This window comes from Balaenoptera physalus (genome assembly GCF_965194825.1).
Source record: "Balaenoptera physalus genome assembly, chromosome: 11".
NCBI classification, from domain to species: domain Eukaryota; kingdom Metazoa; phylum Chordata; class Mammalia; order Artiodactyla; family Balaenopteridae; genus Balaenoptera; species Balaenoptera physalus.
This window is the reverse complement of record NC_138896.1, coordinates 32,728,542-32,745,286: the sequence shown is the minus strand read 5'-3', so window position 1 is coordinate 32,745,286 and position 16,745 is coordinate 32,728,542. Positions and strand designations below refer to the sequence as shown.

The 16,745-nt window shown below is 54.2% G+C and overlaps 1 protein-coding gene across 2 annotated transcripts in view; it reads left to right on the top strand.

Annotated features, from left to right (window-relative positions):
* Positions 1-16,745, top strand: part of PTK7 (protein tyrosine kinase 7 (inactive)) — a 60,802-nt gene that overhangs the window by 35,477 nt on the left and 8,580 nt on the right. For both annotated transcript variants that reach the window (XM_082414578.1, XM_082414577.1), the window contains exons 2-17: positions 1,100-1,387; positions 1,776-1,878; positions 2,242-2,432; positions 2,528-2,678; positions 3,662-3,810; positions 4,060-4,326; positions 7,521-7,654; positions 7,810-7,945; positions 8,057-8,176; positions 9,475-9,624; positions 9,742-9,892; positions 9,990-10,117; positions 11,459-11,662; positions 12,524-12,679; positions 13,309-13,541; positions 14,533-14,613. In XM_082414578.1, the coding sequence (XP_082270704.1) occupies positions 1,100-1,387; positions 1,776-1,878; positions 2,242-2,432; positions 2,528-2,678; positions 3,662-3,810; positions 4,060-4,326; positions 7,521-7,654; positions 7,810-7,945; positions 8,057-8,176; positions 9,475-9,624; positions 9,742-9,892; positions 9,990-10,117; positions 11,459-11,662; positions 12,524-12,679; positions 13,309-13,541; positions 14,533-14,613 (2,642 nt within the window). The remainder of the gene's footprint in view (positions 1-1,099; positions 1,388-1,775; positions 1,879-2,241; positions 2,433-2,527; positions 2,679-3,661; positions 3,811-4,059; positions 4,327-7,520; positions 7,655-7,809; positions 7,946-8,056; positions 8,177-9,474; positions 9,625-9,741; positions 9,893-9,989; positions 10,118-11,458; positions 11,663-12,523; positions 12,680-13,308; positions 13,542-14,532; positions 14,614-16,745) is intronic.

Below are 16,745 nucleotides of genomic sequence, written 5' to 3'. Positions count from 1 at the left end.
CCCCCCCACCCCAAACTCCCCAGGCGGCTGGTGTCCCGGGCTCCGCAGCTCCGGGCCTCTGCAGGGCGCCCACGCGGACCAGGAGCAAAGCCCAGTGTATCATTCCTGCTTGGTAACTGTGCCACCTGTCTGGCCCTGCCCTCCGCCTCCCCAGCCCATCTGCCGCTCTGCACAGGCTCTTCACTCTCCCCTTTGTTTGGCTACAGTTCCACCTTTGATTGCAGGGCCCCTTCCTCCGAGGGTGCCCCCCTGACCCCTGCCAGAGCTGAACTGTAGCCATGCAGGAGGGGGAGTGGATTCAGGTGAAAACCTGGGACCACTTAGCTCACCTCTCACCTAGCACAGAAGAGCCAGCCTTGGCCACAGACGGATCCTTAGGGATGGAGAGAAGGACGTGGGGGTGGCCCTGGCATGTCTTTGGGAATAATGCCAGTTCAAGAGAATATTGGCTTCTCCTGTGATGGGACGGGTTCTCCCAAAGACGCCCCTGGGGAATGCTGGGCTGCAGAGTGGTCTGTGGATGGGATTCAAAGCCGCCTCCCTGACCTGTGGCCACCTCTGATGCTGGACCCTCAGCGGGTATGTGAATGCCAGTAATCCTTCCAAGAAGTTCTTTGGATCATGATTTAACTTTGCTCAGTGTCCTGCATTCTGAAGATGGTGGGAGGGTTGCTTGCTAATGTTCCCCGCTCCTTGGTCTGGCATTTCCTATGATCTGGTCCCGCAGCTCCAAGGCCCTCTTCCTCTAGGGAGTGTCCCATGTGGCATTAATCCCCTCCTTCCCCTAGTCCTTGGGGCTCCCTCCCTCTTCGGTGTTCTAGAGGCACTGACTGCCCACATCATTCATTTGGCACGAGCTTTGCCTTATCCTGTGTCCGCCTCCAGACTAGCGTCCTGGAGGGTACTGCATCTTTGTATCCTGCGGAGCGCCCAGCACAGTGTAAACGTTCCTCAGTGGACACTTGGCAATTGTGGTCTCATGATCCTTCTCACTTGCACTTATTGGACGTCTCCTGTGCACAGGACAGTGGGTGACCTGTGTTAGAACAGTGGCTGCAGCTCCCCCTGACCTTGCCTCTCCCGTGTTCCCCATCTGCAGGTGCCCAGGCAACCATTGTCTTCATCAAGGAGCCATCGTCCCAGGATGCGCTGCAGGGGCGCCGGGCGCTGCTCCGCTGTGAGGTCGAGGCCCCAGGCCCAGTGCACGTGTACTGGCTGCTGGATGGGGCCCCTGTCCAGGACACCGAGCGGCGCTTCGCCCAGGGCAGCAGCCTGAGCTTCGCAGCTGTGGACCGGCTGCAGGACTCGGGAGCCTTCCAGTGCGTGGCTCGGGATGATGCCACCGGAGAGGAGGCCCGCAGTGCCAATGCCTCCTTCAACATCAAATGTGAGAGCCGGGGGCTGTGCCCGCCCCCTCCCTCTAGACCCTCAACTCCTGAGCCCTGCGGGACTCCTCCTTTGCCTCAGCTTCTCCCATTTCCAGTTGAATGGGGCAGGGACAATGCAATTGGGGTCAGCTCTCTGCTTGTGTGGATAAGAGGAAGTTAAAAAGTTTTAATTTTTCCAGAATTTATTTTTTTTCCCCTTCAAGTCTTGAACCCATTGATCTGCCGGATACTTTTGCAAATGGCAGGAGCAGTGAGGCAGTGTGGTCCAGTGTCTCTTGGCTCCAGAGCCTCCAGGTTCCATCGTTTCCTGCTTGTCCTCCTTCTCCTCTGCTTTCTCACCCTTGCTCTGCCCCGCCCCTCACTCTGCAACCATGGCCTCTGCTCCAGGGATTGAGTCCGGTCCCGTGGTCCTGAAGCATCCAGCCTCGGAAGCCGAGATCCAGCCACAGACCCAGGTCATGTTGCGTTGTCACATTGATGGGCACCCTCGGTAAGGAGACGTTGAGGATGGGGAGGGAAAGGGTTATTCTGGACTGACAGAGCTGTCTCCCCAAACTGTGGGCTCTGCCACCGCCCCTGCCCCATGCTGCTCCACACTGGGCCCTGGTCACCAGAGAAGGGGCAGCGTTGTGCTGTGGAGCGATCCTGGACTCTGGGAGCTGGGAAATCTAGAATCTCAGCCAGATTCTGCCCCTGAATTGTGTGCCTTTATGCAAGTCACGGTCCCTCTCCAGGCCTCAGTTTCCCCATTTGTAAACTGAGGGGTCCAACCCTGACCCTCTGATTCTGGCCCTCCCTACCGGCTACCTGAGAACCCCCTGCCCCCCTGCTGCTGACCCCCTCGGCCCCTCAGGCCCACCTACCAGTGGTTCCAAGATGGGAGCGCCCTGTCTGATGGTCAGAGCAACCACACGGTCAGCAGTAAGGAGAAGAACCTGACCCTCCGGCCGGCCGGCCCTGAGCACAGTGGCATCTACTCCTGCTGTGCCCACAATGCCTTTGGCCAGGCCTGCAGCAGCCAGAACTTCACCTTGAGCATTGCTGGTGAGCCTGGGGTGGGGATGGAGAAGGTGAGTTGGGGATGGGGGAGGGGCCTCCCCACCTTGCCTGCTCACGTGTCTGTGCCTCCCTCACCCCAGATGAGAGCTTTGCCAGGGTGGTACTGGCTCCCCAGGACGTGGTAGTGGCAAGGAATGAGGAGGCCATGTTCCACTGTCAGTTCTCAGCCCACCCGCCCCCAAGCCTGCAGTGGGTCTTTGAGGATGACACTCCCATCACTAACCGCAGCCGGTAAGGCATCTGGCAGCAGCTTTCCAGTATGGTGATAAAAGTTGTATATGGTTCTCTAAAAGGGAATGAAGTTCTTATCACAGATATCATAGATCTATATGTGTATTACTTCGACTTTCCAGCAGATGGCAGTAGAATGTCTTCCTGTTACAAAATGAGTCCAACAAAGGGAAGGGTCTCCAGGAAGGGCATCTTTTTCCAGTTCCCACAGACACACTGTGTGAGCCAGCGATGGCTCTGCTACTTTCTCCCCTCCCCTTCTGCCCACATGGTCTTCTGGGATGGGGGTGTAGAGACCCAAGGATGGAGGGACACAGGGGACCTGGGGGATCACAGTCTGGACAGGAAGGTCCCGGAGGGCAAGGATACCTTACTTACACACATGCACGCACACGCACATTTTTTGGAAGAAGCAAACATTACCAGAAGGTGCTGGGAGGTGTCAGGCCCTCTATAGGGACTTCTGTCCTCATCCAGGCCCTATGAGAGCAGAGCAACTGTGTGGTGCCAGGTGTGGCCATGGTCCTTTGGAGGTGTGGCTCCCTAGGCTGTGGGCTGGGATCCCGCCTGGCTGCAGCCCTGAGGACATCATCAGTAGTCCATCTGGTGCGTCTGAGGGACTTCTGGTGCTGGAGCTGCTGCTTTACCAGCAGGCGTATCTTGACTCAGCGGGAAGGTGGCCCCTCTGTCTCCACATTGATTGCTTGCTGCCTCCCACTTGCACTGCTGCTCGCCTGGCTGCCCCAAAGCTGCGTCTCTTGTAATTAGAATACACACCTCCACATACACACGAACAAGCGCACGCACACACGTGCACACACACACACACACCAGCGTGGCGTGTTGGCTTTCTTCTCTCTGCCCTGTTCCTGGTTGATTCCTTCCTGCATATCTGACCTGTGCAGGATGGGGTTCCACTGGCTGCTCTCCAGAAGGAGGCCTGTGGGCCACTCTTTTCAAATAGCACTCTCTCCCCTCCACAGCCCCCCGCACGTTCGCAGAGCCACCGTGTTTGCCAACGGGTCCCTGCTGCTGACCCAGGTCCGGCCGCGCAATGCAGGGGTCTACCGCTGCGTAGGCCAGGGCCAGAGGGGCCCTCCTGTCATCCTGGAGGCCACTCTCCACCTGGCAGGTAGGTCCCTGGGTCTGGGGTGCCGAGGTGGGAGCCACCTTCAACGTTGTGGGCATGTAGAGATTTAGGCTCCTGTTTCCACTCAGAGCAGCTTGGAGGGCAGAGGGAGGAAGAGGATGCTGGGGTTGGAAGAGGAAATGCTGAAGGTCACGGGGAGGGCTCGTGCTGGAAAGGGCAAGGCTTGCTGCGGGAGAACATCAGGTACCCTGGGCCCCACAATAACCAGGCTGTCTGCTCCCATCCCTGCAGAGATTGAAGATATGCCACCATTTGAGCCACGGGTGTTCACGGCTGGCAGCGAGGAGCGTGTGGCCTGCCCGCCCCCCCAGGGTCTGCCGGAGCCCAGTGTGTGGTGGGAGCATGCGGGAGCCCGTCTGCCTGCCCACGGCAGAGTCTACCAGCAGGGCCATGAGCTGGTGTTTGCCAGCACTGCTGAGAGCGATGCTGGTGTCTATACCTGCCATGCGGCCAACCTGGCTGGTGGGCGGAGACAGGATGTCAACGTCACCGTGGCCAGTGAGCACCTTTGCCCTGAAGGGCGAGGCGAGGAGGGGAGCCCAGGTCCCAGGAGGTCTTGGGCTCTGGGTGTGATGGATAGAGGCTTCCCTGGTGCTCACCTGAGGCCCCGCCTCAGCTCTGAGCCCTGCCGGCTTGGGAACCAGTCAGCCGCTGGGAGGTGATATTGGAGTGGACAGTGGCGAGCCAGGCACAGAGGTTGGAGTGCCAGAAAAGTGGTCCTCTGGCTGCAGAGGACAAAGCAACGGAGTGGGAGTCTTGAGACCCAGGTCCCACTCTGTCCCCAGTGCATGGAATGACCATGGGTAGAAAGTCACCTGCCTTGCCAGGGGTCAGTTTCCTCATCCATAAAATAGGGCTTAATAACTCACTACCTTCCCTACTAGATGGCCAGAAAGATCAGTGAAGTAGATAAAAAAGATTTTTCCTTTTCTTTTTTGGGAAGGTGATGTGTCAGAGTTATATGTAGTAATTATTTTATTTGTTGTTATACTTTCCAGATTTCTACAGTGGACATATGACTTGTGAAATAAATGATAAAGACCTATATACCCTTGCTACAGGCATAGAGATTTACTTATTTACACCATGCCTGTGTCAAACGTTTGTGATAATTTAAAAGGATATCTGAGACAAATTCATACACACACACATACCATTTTGCAACCTGCTTCTTCCATTTACCTCTCATCTTTCCAAGTAGGTAAATTGCAAAAATTCAGAAAGATTTCAAACATGAAAAGAGCTTTGTACACTTGTAAGTTGTGATGGTATTATTCCCATTAAGATACTAAAACCTAGGAGACATGCGCTTTCGTGCTCAGGTACCTGGTTCAGGTGGGAAGCTGCAGCACCCAGGTAACATGCGCTCAGGACACTTCCACAGCGACATGCAGAAAAATGCAAGCAGCCACGATCAGCCTTTACTCCAGTCGGGGTCTGTTGTTCACCTGTTTTATTGGGGATGCTTTTAAAAATGCAGAATCTGGGACCACACTCCACATCTCCTGCCCCCAGCCTCTCTGGGGGTGGGCCCAAAGAGTGTTTAACAAATGCTCCAAGTGAGGCATATACGTGCTGGAGGTGGGAGTGCTGGCTTTGATCAGTCTTTTGACAGGCACCAACAGTGCCCTGTGCCTGCACTGCTCCCTGAGAAGAAGGCCTGTGGAGTTAGAGTACGTGACGCACGCAGGGCTGGACTGGTGCGAAGGGGTAGGGGGTACAGTCTGGAGGAGGGAGGACTCCATCCCTGCATTCCATCAACAGATTTATCGAGTGCCTTCTTTGTGCTAGGCACTGCTCCCAGTACTGGGAATGCAGCAATAAACAAAGCAGACAAAAATCCTTCCCCTTGTGGAGTTCGTAGTCTAATAGGAGCAACAAAGCAAACAAGGAAAACAGTTGAATGAACAAATACGTGATTTTAGGTGGCAGCAGAGCCATGAAGAAAAATAAAATAGGGTAAGTGACAGACGGCATGAGGGCCAGGGGGAGTTTAGAGAAGATTTCTTTAGAAGGTGGTATTTGAGCTGATGCTTAAATTAAAGAGGGAACCACGTGGACAGGCCCTGAGCAAAAAATGGGCTTGTAAATTGAAGGGACAGCAGTAGCCTGTGTGGCTTGTGTTGAATAAGTGATGGTGAGTGTGGTTGAGGTTGTCTGAGAGGCAGAGATTAGATCATATGAAGCTTTGTAAGAACATGGTAAGGACTTTGGCTTGTAATACAAGTGTACCAGTTATCTACTGCTGTGTAACAAACCAGTCCAAAACTTGAAACAATAGCCACTGATTTGCTCATGATTGATTCTGTGGGTATGGTTCAGCTCCATGTGCTGTTGGCGGCAGCTGATACATCAGCTGGTGGCTGGCTGTTCCCTGATGTCCCCCCTCAGGTGCCTCGCTCAGTTTGGCAGTTGAGGGAGGATATCGACCAGGGTGCCTTGGTTCCCTTCCACACGGCCACTCCAACAGACTAGCTCAGGCTTCTCACGTGGAGGCTGGGTTCCAAGAGTGCAAAAGTGGATGCTGCAAGCCTTCTCAAGGCATTAGCTTAGACACTGTCCACTATATTCCATTGGACAGGGCAAGTCACAGGCCACCCTGATTCCAGGCAGTAGAGAGATAGACCCTGCCTCTTGATGGGAAAGTGGCAACGTCACATTACAAAGAGAAGCAAGAGATGGGAGGACTGTTTAAAGCCATCTTTGCAAAGTCTGCCCCACCAAGTCAGAGGATGAGAAGTCCTTGCAGGGATTGAGTGTGAGAGTGACATTTTCAAAAGGTGACTCTGGCTATTCTGAGAAGACTAGACTGTTAGGGGCAAGAGTCTAAACAGGAAACCAGTTAATAGATGACTGTAATCATCTAGGGGAGGTGTTTAAGGGGCTTGAACAGAGGTGGTAGCGGTGGGGGTGGGAGGTGGTGAAATTTAGGATACATTTTAGAGCTGAGGTAGATGAGGTTTGTGTAGAATGAATGTGATGGCGGGGGAAGCCATAGAGAGAGAAGTCAACTAAGTTTTTGGCTTATACAGTTGGCTGGATAGTGGTGCTATTTACTGAGATAGAGAAAACTGAGATGAGCAGGTTTGGGGAGAAATTGAGCATTCTCTTTTGCACATATAAAGCCTGAAGTGCCTATTAGATATCCAACTGGAAACGCTGGTACTATTTGCAGGTCTGAAGTTCATTGGAGGGAGGTCAGGAGCCAGGCTGTGTATTTGGGACTCATCCACTTGGATAGTACTGAAGGCCGTGGACTGGATGAGATCATTCAGGGGATGAGCATGGCTAGAACGGAACAGAGATTCAAGGACCGAGCCTTGGAACGTTATGGTGTAATAAAGAAAGCAAGGATTTTGGAGTCATGCAGACCAGAGTTTTCAATCCTCTCTCTATCGTGGATTAATAAATCACCATTACTTCTTTGAACCTCTGTTGTCTTATCTATAAAATGGGTATAAAAATAAATACCTTGGGGGTATATTGTGATCATTAACTAGGATAATGTTCCAAAGGTGCCGGCACATGGGCCTTCACTAAGGGGTAATGGCTGCAGTTATCACCGGAGCAGACAAGGGTTTCTAAACTCAGGGCCGGGGTTGGCGGGGAGGGTATTAGAATTTCTTGGGATTGGATCTGTTGGTTTTGCAGATGTGTTGGTCAACCTTCTGTTTCCTCCCTGTCCCTCTAAGCTGTGCCCACGTGGCTGGAGAAGCCCCAAGACAGCCAGCTGGAGGAGGGCAAGCCAGGCTATTTGCATTGCCTGACCCAGGCCACACCCAAACCCACAGTCTCCTGGTACAGAAACCAGATGCTCATCTCTGAGGTGAGAACGGGGATTACTGCTGGGGGGGGCGGGGACACAGAGTCCTCTGTGCTCACCTCCAAGGCCCGCTTCCCCCCACCCCGAGGCTGCCCCCAGGGAGATGATGGTGGGGGGCAGGCCGAGACCCGCTCTCAGGCACATCTCCTGTGCTGCAGGACTCGCGGTTCGAGGTCTTCAAGAACGGGACCTTGCGCATCAACAGCGTGGAGGTGTACGACGGGACGTGGTACCGCTGCGTGAGCAGCACCCCCGCTGGCAGCATCGAGGCCCAGGCCCGCGTCCAAGTGCTGGGTGAGCTGGCGCCTGGCCTCCTGGGCAGGAGAGGACCAGGGAGGGAGCAGCAGGGTCCAGAATCTTCAGGCCTGCCGCCTCAATTCCTCCCCTTTTCCGCTACTGAAACAGAAAAGCTCAAGTTCACACCACCGCCCCGGCCGCAGCAGTGCATGGAGTTTGACAAGGAGGCCACGGTTCCCTGCTCAGCTACAGGCCGAGAGAAGCCCACTATTAAGTGGGTCCGGGCAGGTGGGTACTGTGTGAGCATGGGGTGGGGGGCAGCAGGCAGTCCACCGGTCAGATGTATGCCTGTCTGAGGACCAGCTGAGTGCCCGAAACTTTGGGGTAGACAAGAAATGTAGGGGCCGATTTCTGGTCTAGTTAGAAAAAAAAAGCCAGACACAAAAGAGGTCAGGTTACAGCATTAGACAACATATAAGACGACTCAAGGCAACAAATGATTGGATTGGTCCAGACAGGGCCGTAAAGTCCTTCTTTCCCCCTTTTCAAAATAGTCATCCTTTCCAACGTAAAAGTAATCCTTTAGAAAATTTTGGCAGAAAATAATGCATAATCCCACCATCAGTCATCTCTGGGTGTGTACCTTTTTCTGTGTACGTCTTTCTGTTTTTACATAGCAGTTTTACTGTACATATAATTTTCACTTATTATACTTCCATGAGTAAGTCATGCTTACTATAGAAATGGAAGATGCAGATAACTGTATGTAATTTTATCTATTTTTACTTAACATTATCAAGCATTTCCCCGTGGTTTTGTACATAAACATTGGTTTTGATGATTGCAATAATATTCCAATGATTGGATTCACTGTAATTTACTTAAATATCCCCTAAATGTTGGACATTTGGGTTGTTAACCACCCTCCCTTCCTCCCTCCCTTTCTCTGTCTCTCTCTCTCTGTCTGTCTCTCTCTCTCTGTCTTTTTATTGCTGCAGTAAACATCTTGAGGCAGAATTTTTTCTGGACTTGGGTTTATTTCCTTTGGGAAAGATTCCCAGAAATGGAATAATTATGTATAAAAGGGTATGCACATTTTTACAACCCTTGATGCGAATGGCCAAATTGTTTTTTAAAAGGTTTTTACATTCCCATTAACAGTGAGAGAGAGTGGGGTTGTAGATTCTGAGCAGCAAGTGGGCTGTCTCTGCTCAGGTGTCTGGGGGAGCTGTCTGTGGGGGGTGGGACTCAGTATGGGTGGGACGATGGCAAAGAGCAGGAATGGGTTCTAGGAGTGGAGAGTGACAGGCAGTGAGGGTGAGAGCAAGGCAAATTCCAAGCCCAAGCAGAAGTCCAGTTTGGTGGAAGTGGAACGTTTTACAGGGCAGTAGAAGGACGTGAGACTGAAAAATTAGAAAAGGAGTAAGTAATAGGGACTCCCAATGCCTGGCTCAGGCGTTTGGATCTTGTCTGTGAATAGCCAGGAGCGATGGCGTGTTTTTCAGTAGAGGTGAGTGACTGAGGGCATTGCTGGCCACCCATGGGACTCTGGTCCATCCCATCATTCCCCAATGTTGCCCCTGTAGATGGGAGCAGCCTTCCGGAGTGGGTGACAGACAACGCCGGGACCTTGCACTTCTCCAGGGTGACCCGCAATGATGCTGGCAACTACACTTGCATCGCCTCCAACGGGCTGCAGGGCCAGATCCGTGCCCACGTCCAGCTCACCGTGGCAGGTGCGACCGTGCAGGGTGCTGGGGCTGGGGCTGGCGGGCCCTGTGGGGCAGCTGCCTGCACCCCGCCAGCCCCTTTGCTCAGTGCTCCCTGCCCCTCACCGGGCTCTTCCCATCCAGTGTTCATCACCTTCAAGGTGGAGCCGGAGCGCACGACCGTGTACCAGGGCCACACGGCCCTGCTGCGGTGCGAGGCCCAGGGGGACCCCAAGCCACTCATTCAGTGGAAGGGCAAAGACCGTATCCTGGACCCCACCAAGCTGGGACCCAGGTAGGCTGTCTCCTTGCCACACCCACCCCGCCTCTCCTGCAGCCCAGTCTCCCTGGAGCTGGCCTGGTGGGCAGCGCTGTGACTTCTCTCCTGGCAGGATGCACATCTTCCAGAACGGCTCCCTGGTGATCCACGATGTTGCCCCCGAGGACTCGGGCCGCTACACCTGCATCGCGGGCAACAGCTGCAACATCAAGCACACGGAGGCCCCCCTCTATGTCGTGGGTATGGGACCCGGAGGGGTGTCCTGCACAGGAAGTGGGGGCACCTCACTTCTTTCTCATCCTTGTACTCATCGGCCCCTGTACACAGAAGGCACGAAAGCATTTTTGTGGTGGGTGCAGGCATTCAGCTGTGTCCCCTCCACCGGGCCACCTCACGGTCAGTCTCAGGTTCCTTGCCTGGACCTGGGCTCTCCCTTAAATATTCCACGGCTAGTGGGTGTGTGTCTGTTCTGGGGGAGTCAGGGGGATGGTGCCCTTGTCCTAAAATGCTTCCTCCCAGGTCTCCCTACAGGTCCCTGGGTGGGCGGGGAGGGGATCAGGCCAGGATGCAGCAGCACAAGTTTCCTTTACCCTGGAGGCCCAGAGAGGATGATGTGTCAGGTGAAACACCCTGACTAGGGTCAGGGACTTGGGGTTTGGGTCTGGCCTCTCTTGCTAACCATCTCTGTGCCCTTGCAGGTGTTATTTCCTCCCCAGGGGCTTTTTTCTCTGTAAGGTGGGAGTGGTTTAAATGAGAGGTTTCAAACTTTTTTTGGTTTAGCAGCAGAACTGGTTTTCTAGACAAAGTTTTATGTGGAACTTTAAATGGGTAAGGTGAAGTGACAGCCTCCTTGGTTGAAGCCACTGGGTGTGTGTGAGAGTTGGGGGATCCTGCATGGCCTCCCCCTTGGGCCTCTCTTCCTCCTGGCACCTCTTTCTCCATGGGACCTGAGGCCACTGAAAGCCCCTAGACTAGAAGATCCCTTCTGCAAATACGTTTCTCTTTTTTTAAATTTTTTTTTTTTTTTGGCCGTGCCGCACATGAAAGATCTTAGTTCCCTGACCAGGGATTGAACCCATGCCCCCTGCAGTGGAAGCACAGAGCCCTAACCACTGGACCGCCAGGGAAGTCCCTACCAATACATTTCTTGAAGAACCACTCTGTGCTGGGCGATGGCTGGGATTCTAAACCAAAAGTTCCCAGATGCAGCTCTTCAGAGCCTGACTCATGATGTCAAGTCACTAAGGAAGCTTGTTAACAAACTGTGTGGGTTTGTGGTGGGGCCAACAGGTGTGCTTCTTACGTGTGTCCCCGGCCTCGTGTCCGGATGCAGAGCCAGCTTGGGAATCACTGGCCTCAACTCCTGCAGAGCTCCCTCTGGCCTTGGTGGGGCCCTGAGGACCTGGCCCTTGTTGACGCCATTGATGGTGGTGACCCTCCCTGGGTCGCTCTGGCTTGGTCAGGCTATCAAGTGTCTGTCTGGGAGGTTGTCGTATGTGTGCAGTAGGGAGCGGCCAGTAGAGAAGTAGGGCTGGGCTTGCTTCAGCAGCCCCTGCTCACACCTATCTGTATGTCTCTCAGACAAACCGGTGCTGGAGGAGTCAGAGGGCCTGGGCAGCCCTCCACCTTACAAGATGATCCAGACTATCGGGCTGTCGGTGGGTGCCGCCGTGGCCTACATCATTGCCGTGCTGGGCCTCATGTTCTACTGCAAGAAGCGCTGCAAGGCCAAGCGGCTTCAGAAGCAGCCGGAGGGCGAAGAGCCAGAGATGGAGTGCCTCAATGGTGAGGGGCCCTGGAGGAGGGAGGCCGAGGAAGAGGGAGGCGGTGCTGTGCGCAGGTGCTGAGCGCCCTCCCGTGGCCACGGAGGACAGCGCTGTGGCGCTGGAGGGAACAGCTGGAGCCAGAGCAGAGCCACACCGCCCGCCCTCCCCCCCTTCCCCCCAACCCGCCGCCGCCCCCCTGCCCCAATCCCAGCTGGAAGCCTGGAGTTGGCCGATTCCCTGGGCCTTGGCTTCTGTGCAACCTGGCTTACATCTTGCTCATTGGAGCCTCTTGGGCCAGCCTCCTACGTTTCCCTGCCTTCTCCCTGCAGTTCGAAACCACAGACATAATTTAAGTATATGTGTTCATGTTTCTTTGACCACCTTGTCTCCCCCCATTAGTCTTTGAATTTCCCCAGGGGCGATCTGTCTGCCTGTTTCCCTCCTCCTGCCATTCTCTCCTCCGACTGGGGGCCCCCTGGGGACATTGCTGAGTCTCCCCTCTCAGTTCAGGAGTTCAGGAGCAGGGCCTGGGTTTCCCTTGTTGTGATTTTCCCTTTGTGCCTGTAGGAGACCCTATGAAAGCAAAAACCCTTATGTCACCATGCTGTCCAGGGACCAGTGACTCAGATGAAACTTGTGCAGTCTGTTCCATTTCAGAAGTGTAATCGGCTGTGTCAATAAGTGGTCATACCCTAAGGGATGCCTGTCTCCCTCGCCCCAGCCCCATCAGTTCATCGGTTGGATTGTGTGTGGATTTTGTGTGGACCCCAGGATTGGACCCCTTTGGTAGAAGTGGGAGATTGTGGGAAAGAACTGCAGTCCCCGTGGTGGCCAGAGTGTCAGGTCTTATCTTGACACCCTCCCTGCCCCTTCTTCCCAGGCGGGCCTCTGCAGAACGGACAGCCCTCAGCAGAGATCCAAGAGGAAGTGGCCTTGACCAGCTTGGGCTCCGGCTCTGCGGCCACCAACAAACGCCACAGCACAAGTGACAAGATGCACTTCCCTCGGGCCAGCCTGCAGCCCATCACCACACTGGGTGTGTTGCCTTGGCCATCATCACCCCTGCTTAACTACAGGCTCTGGTCTGTCTTGGGGCTGTGCTAGGGCTGGTGGCTCTGGAGTCCCTGAGGCCCAGAACATCAGAAATGGAGGGAGCTTTGGGGAGGCCCGGTCCAGTGTGTCCCCCGCCTGTTGTCCACACCCCACCTCCACAGATTTTGTCATTCCTGTGTATTATTCACTTGATATTTTCTTTAGATTGACTCTCCCACACCTTTTAAAAAAAAATCTAACTAAAGTTAGCTTTGTTTTAGGAAGAACTGTGAGAAGTTACGGATCTGTGCTAGTTAAATGTTTTCTGAGCATAGGTTAGAATGTAGAACTAAGATCTGTTTATGGTGAATGACCTAAAATTCTCATACAGACCACCCTCTAGAAAATACTATTAATCTGACCCCTTTATTTCACTGTTAGTGACTGCCAAGCCCAGGGCAGAAGGGGAAGTGGTTTGCTCAGGGTCACCCACACAGCTGGGGCCACCGCCCGGTCCAGGTGGGTGGAGCAGAGAGACTCCCTGCTGTGTGACACAGGCCAGGTGCCTCCCAAGTCAGGGGCTTTTCTCTGCTCGGGGGAAGGCTGCTGGCCGACTCAGACATGTGCCCGCAGGGAAGAGCGAGTTTGGGGAGGTGTTCCTGGCAAAGGCGCAGGGCTTGGAGGAGGGGGTGCCAGAGACCCTGGTGCTTGTGAAGAGCCTGCAGAGCCGGGACGAGCAGCAGCAGCTGGACTTCCGGAGGGAGTTCGAGATGTTTGGGAAGCTGAACCACGCCAACGTGGTGCGGCTGCTGGGGCTGTGCCGGGAGGCCGAGCCCCACTACATGGTGCTGGAGTACGTGGACCTGGTATGCTGCTGGCCGGGGCCCTGCTTGTCTCGGGCTGGGCAGTGCTTTGACCTGGGGGGCGGGGGGCACCGTGGGAACCTGCTGTCACCACCTTGAGATGCTCAGCCTCCTGTCCCCGCAGCTCTCCGACACCCGCCTTTCGTTGACCTGCACCCCGTCTGCCAGCCCCAGGTCTGGGGGTGGGGCCCAGGTTCTTCCGGCTTCTCCCTCTGCCCACTGCCTGGTTGCCTTCCAGGTCCTCTTCTCTGACTCTCGTTTTCTTTGGTTTGTTTGTTTTTTTCCCTCCCCAGGGCTTGTCAGCCCTTGAGAATAAACACGTCAGAAACTGGCTTTCCTTCTTTCCCTGCAGCCCGTACCACTTGAGGGACAGTGTTAACCCCGCCACTAGCCTTCTCTTTCCACCCTGCTTGTCACGCCCAGCTCCACCCCTCGCTCTTCATTCCCTGGCCCATCTAGGCCTAATCCCCTTGGTTCTCAAACTGCTGCTTGTCAAACTCCCCAGCTCGGGGGCAGGAAGGGGGCGGAGTGACCCTCGTCTTTCCGTTAGTGAGTGCTGATGAGCGCTTTGTGCGTGTTTCTGCCGCTGGTGTCCCCTCTTTGTCATGTCTGGAGGGCACAGCCTTCCTGTCTGGGGTCCCTGAAGACCCTGTGAAGACAGAGGGTTGGGGGCTGTGGGGTTTTCCTCTCTTGGCTCCCTCAGGGCAGGGGCTTCCTCACCTGCCCATCTGGGGCCTCCCCTGAGGGTCGCAATGACCGTCCTCCTCCCTTTCCGACTGAGAGCTTCTAGGAGGCACTTCCTATAGTTTTTAATTCCCACTGGACTCTCCCCATGGGAGGGGGTCTGGGCTGGGGATTGGGCATTCAGGTCGGGGCTCCTCACCCCGCCCCCCCATCCCCCCGGGGCGGGTACCTTGTGAGCACCTGCTGGGTTGGATGTTTTGGAGATACCGGCTGTACTCTGACTTGACAGGGACGCTTGGCTTTTCCTCAGGGAGACCTCAAACAGTTCCTGAGGATTTCCAAGAGCAAGGATGAAAAGTTGAAGTCGCAGCCCCTCAGCACGAAGCAGAAGGTAAGGACGGGGGCGGGTCGAGGCCCCCAAGGTGGGCCAGGGCCCGGGACAGTTACCTAACAGAAGTGCACTGATTGAATGCAGCCTGTGGGCCAGGCCCCGTGTAAGTACCTACCTCAGTGATCACGGTGATCCTCTGTGATACATGTCGCTATCCGAGTTGTGGGTGAAGACGCCAAGGTTTAGTTAGAGAGATTACGTGACTTGTCCCAGTCATGGAGCCTGTGAGTGGCTTTGTGTGGCCACGTTGCCTTCGGGGAGAAGAGCTGCCCTTCACCTTGGCTGCTGGAGCAGGACGTCTGTCGCCTGCCTGGGACGCCGAGCTGGAGGAGCAGCAGGCAGCCTGGGCGTCTAGGGGCTTTCGGGGCTGGGCGTGGCCCTGAGCGTGTTTCTTCATCCTCTGCGTGTGAACTGGCCTCCTGACATGGTGCTCCTGCCTCCATCTCCGAGAATCCACAGGATTGTCTGCTATGGCTGTATATGGAAAGCCACAGGACAGGACGTGCTTCTCCAGCTGGGTGGGATGTCAGGACCCCAGAGCTAACAAATCAGGACACGCGTGGAGCCAGTGAATCTGGCATCATGGGCCCTTGGGGATGCAAAATTGAGACTGCCGCACGTCCTTGGGGCACTTAGGATCTAGTGGGAGAGCTTGGGTAAGTGAGTATGGCGTGTGCCTTACAGACTTCAGGTAAGACACAGAAAGCAAGTGAGAGACATAAAATAAGAGACGTTGAAGACTTCCATGTCCTTTAGGTGGACAGACAGTGTGGTTAACAAAGAAGGTCTCCTGGTAGAGAAAGCCATTCGAGTTCAAGTCTCAAGGACAAGAAGTAGGTGAATGGTGGGAAGAAGAGGAGTTTAGGTATGTTGCTTTGGCTGGGACAGAGGCGTAGGCAGGTGACAGGAGGTTATTTCCATCACGTGACCCAAGGGACTCTCTTTGGCTGAGAGTCGTCACCACTGTTGCTGAAGATCTCTCCACACCTTTTTGCCCAAGTGTCTTGAACTTGACGGGGAAAATTCAGTAAGTTGGGTTTCATACTCTCCAAGGACAATATTCTGCATTGGATGGTGGGGGGAAGGGCATTGCTTTAAAAAACAATTGTAGATTTATGGACGGTACCTCAGACTTAGGGCGGAATCCGTGAGAGTGGGGTCTGAGGATCCGCATTTTTTAAACAACCTCTCCAGCTGATTCTTAAGCTCATTAAGGTTCAAGGAGCCCAGGAGTAGGATAGTGGCTTTGTAATGGTTTTGGTTAAAGTCCCCTACAAGAAATGCATTTTAGGGCTTCCCTGGTGGCGCAGTGGTTAAGAATCCTCCTGCCAATGCAGGGGACATGGGTTTGTGCCCTGATCCGGGAAGATCCCACATGCCACAGAGCAACTAAGCCCGTGTACCACAACTACTGAGCCTGTGCTCTAGAGCCCGCGAGCCACAACTACTGAAGCCCGTGTGCCTAGAGCCCGAGCACCGCAACCAAGAGTGGCCCCTGCTCGCCGCAACTAGAGAAATCCCGCACGCAGCAACGACGACTCCAACGCAGCCAAAAATAATAAATAAATAAAATACATAAATTTATTTTAAAAAATGCATTTTACATCATGGCCCAGCAAACACACACACACACACACACACACACACACACACACGCAACTAAAATTAATCTTTCACAACCCTATATTTGATGCACTTAATATTTCCTATCCTATCCTTTCTTTTTTTTAACCCACTAAATTGGTTTTGAGACCCATATGAGTCTCGATCAGTAGTTTGAAAAACACTTCTTTTGGGGGATTCCATGAAAATGAAAATTCTTAGGAAAGCTATATTAAAATTTGTAGATGCTTTCTTGCGCTAATAATTTAGTGAGCTACTGTGCCACTTTATATTCCTAGGGTCCTGGGGGAATAGAAGGAGAAAAACGCTCAGTTTTTAAAGGGAGGTGGAGTGGTAAGCAGGCTGCTCCCTGGCCAGCTAGAGCTGGAATGAGGGTGCCATGCCTGGACTGGGAGGGGCCTCGGGAGGATTCCAGGATAGCTGTGGGATCGTGATCGCAATCGAAGACACACGCCCTGGGCGCTGGCATAATTGTAGGTGGTGCTTGTTAGAGTAGCTGATAAGATGGT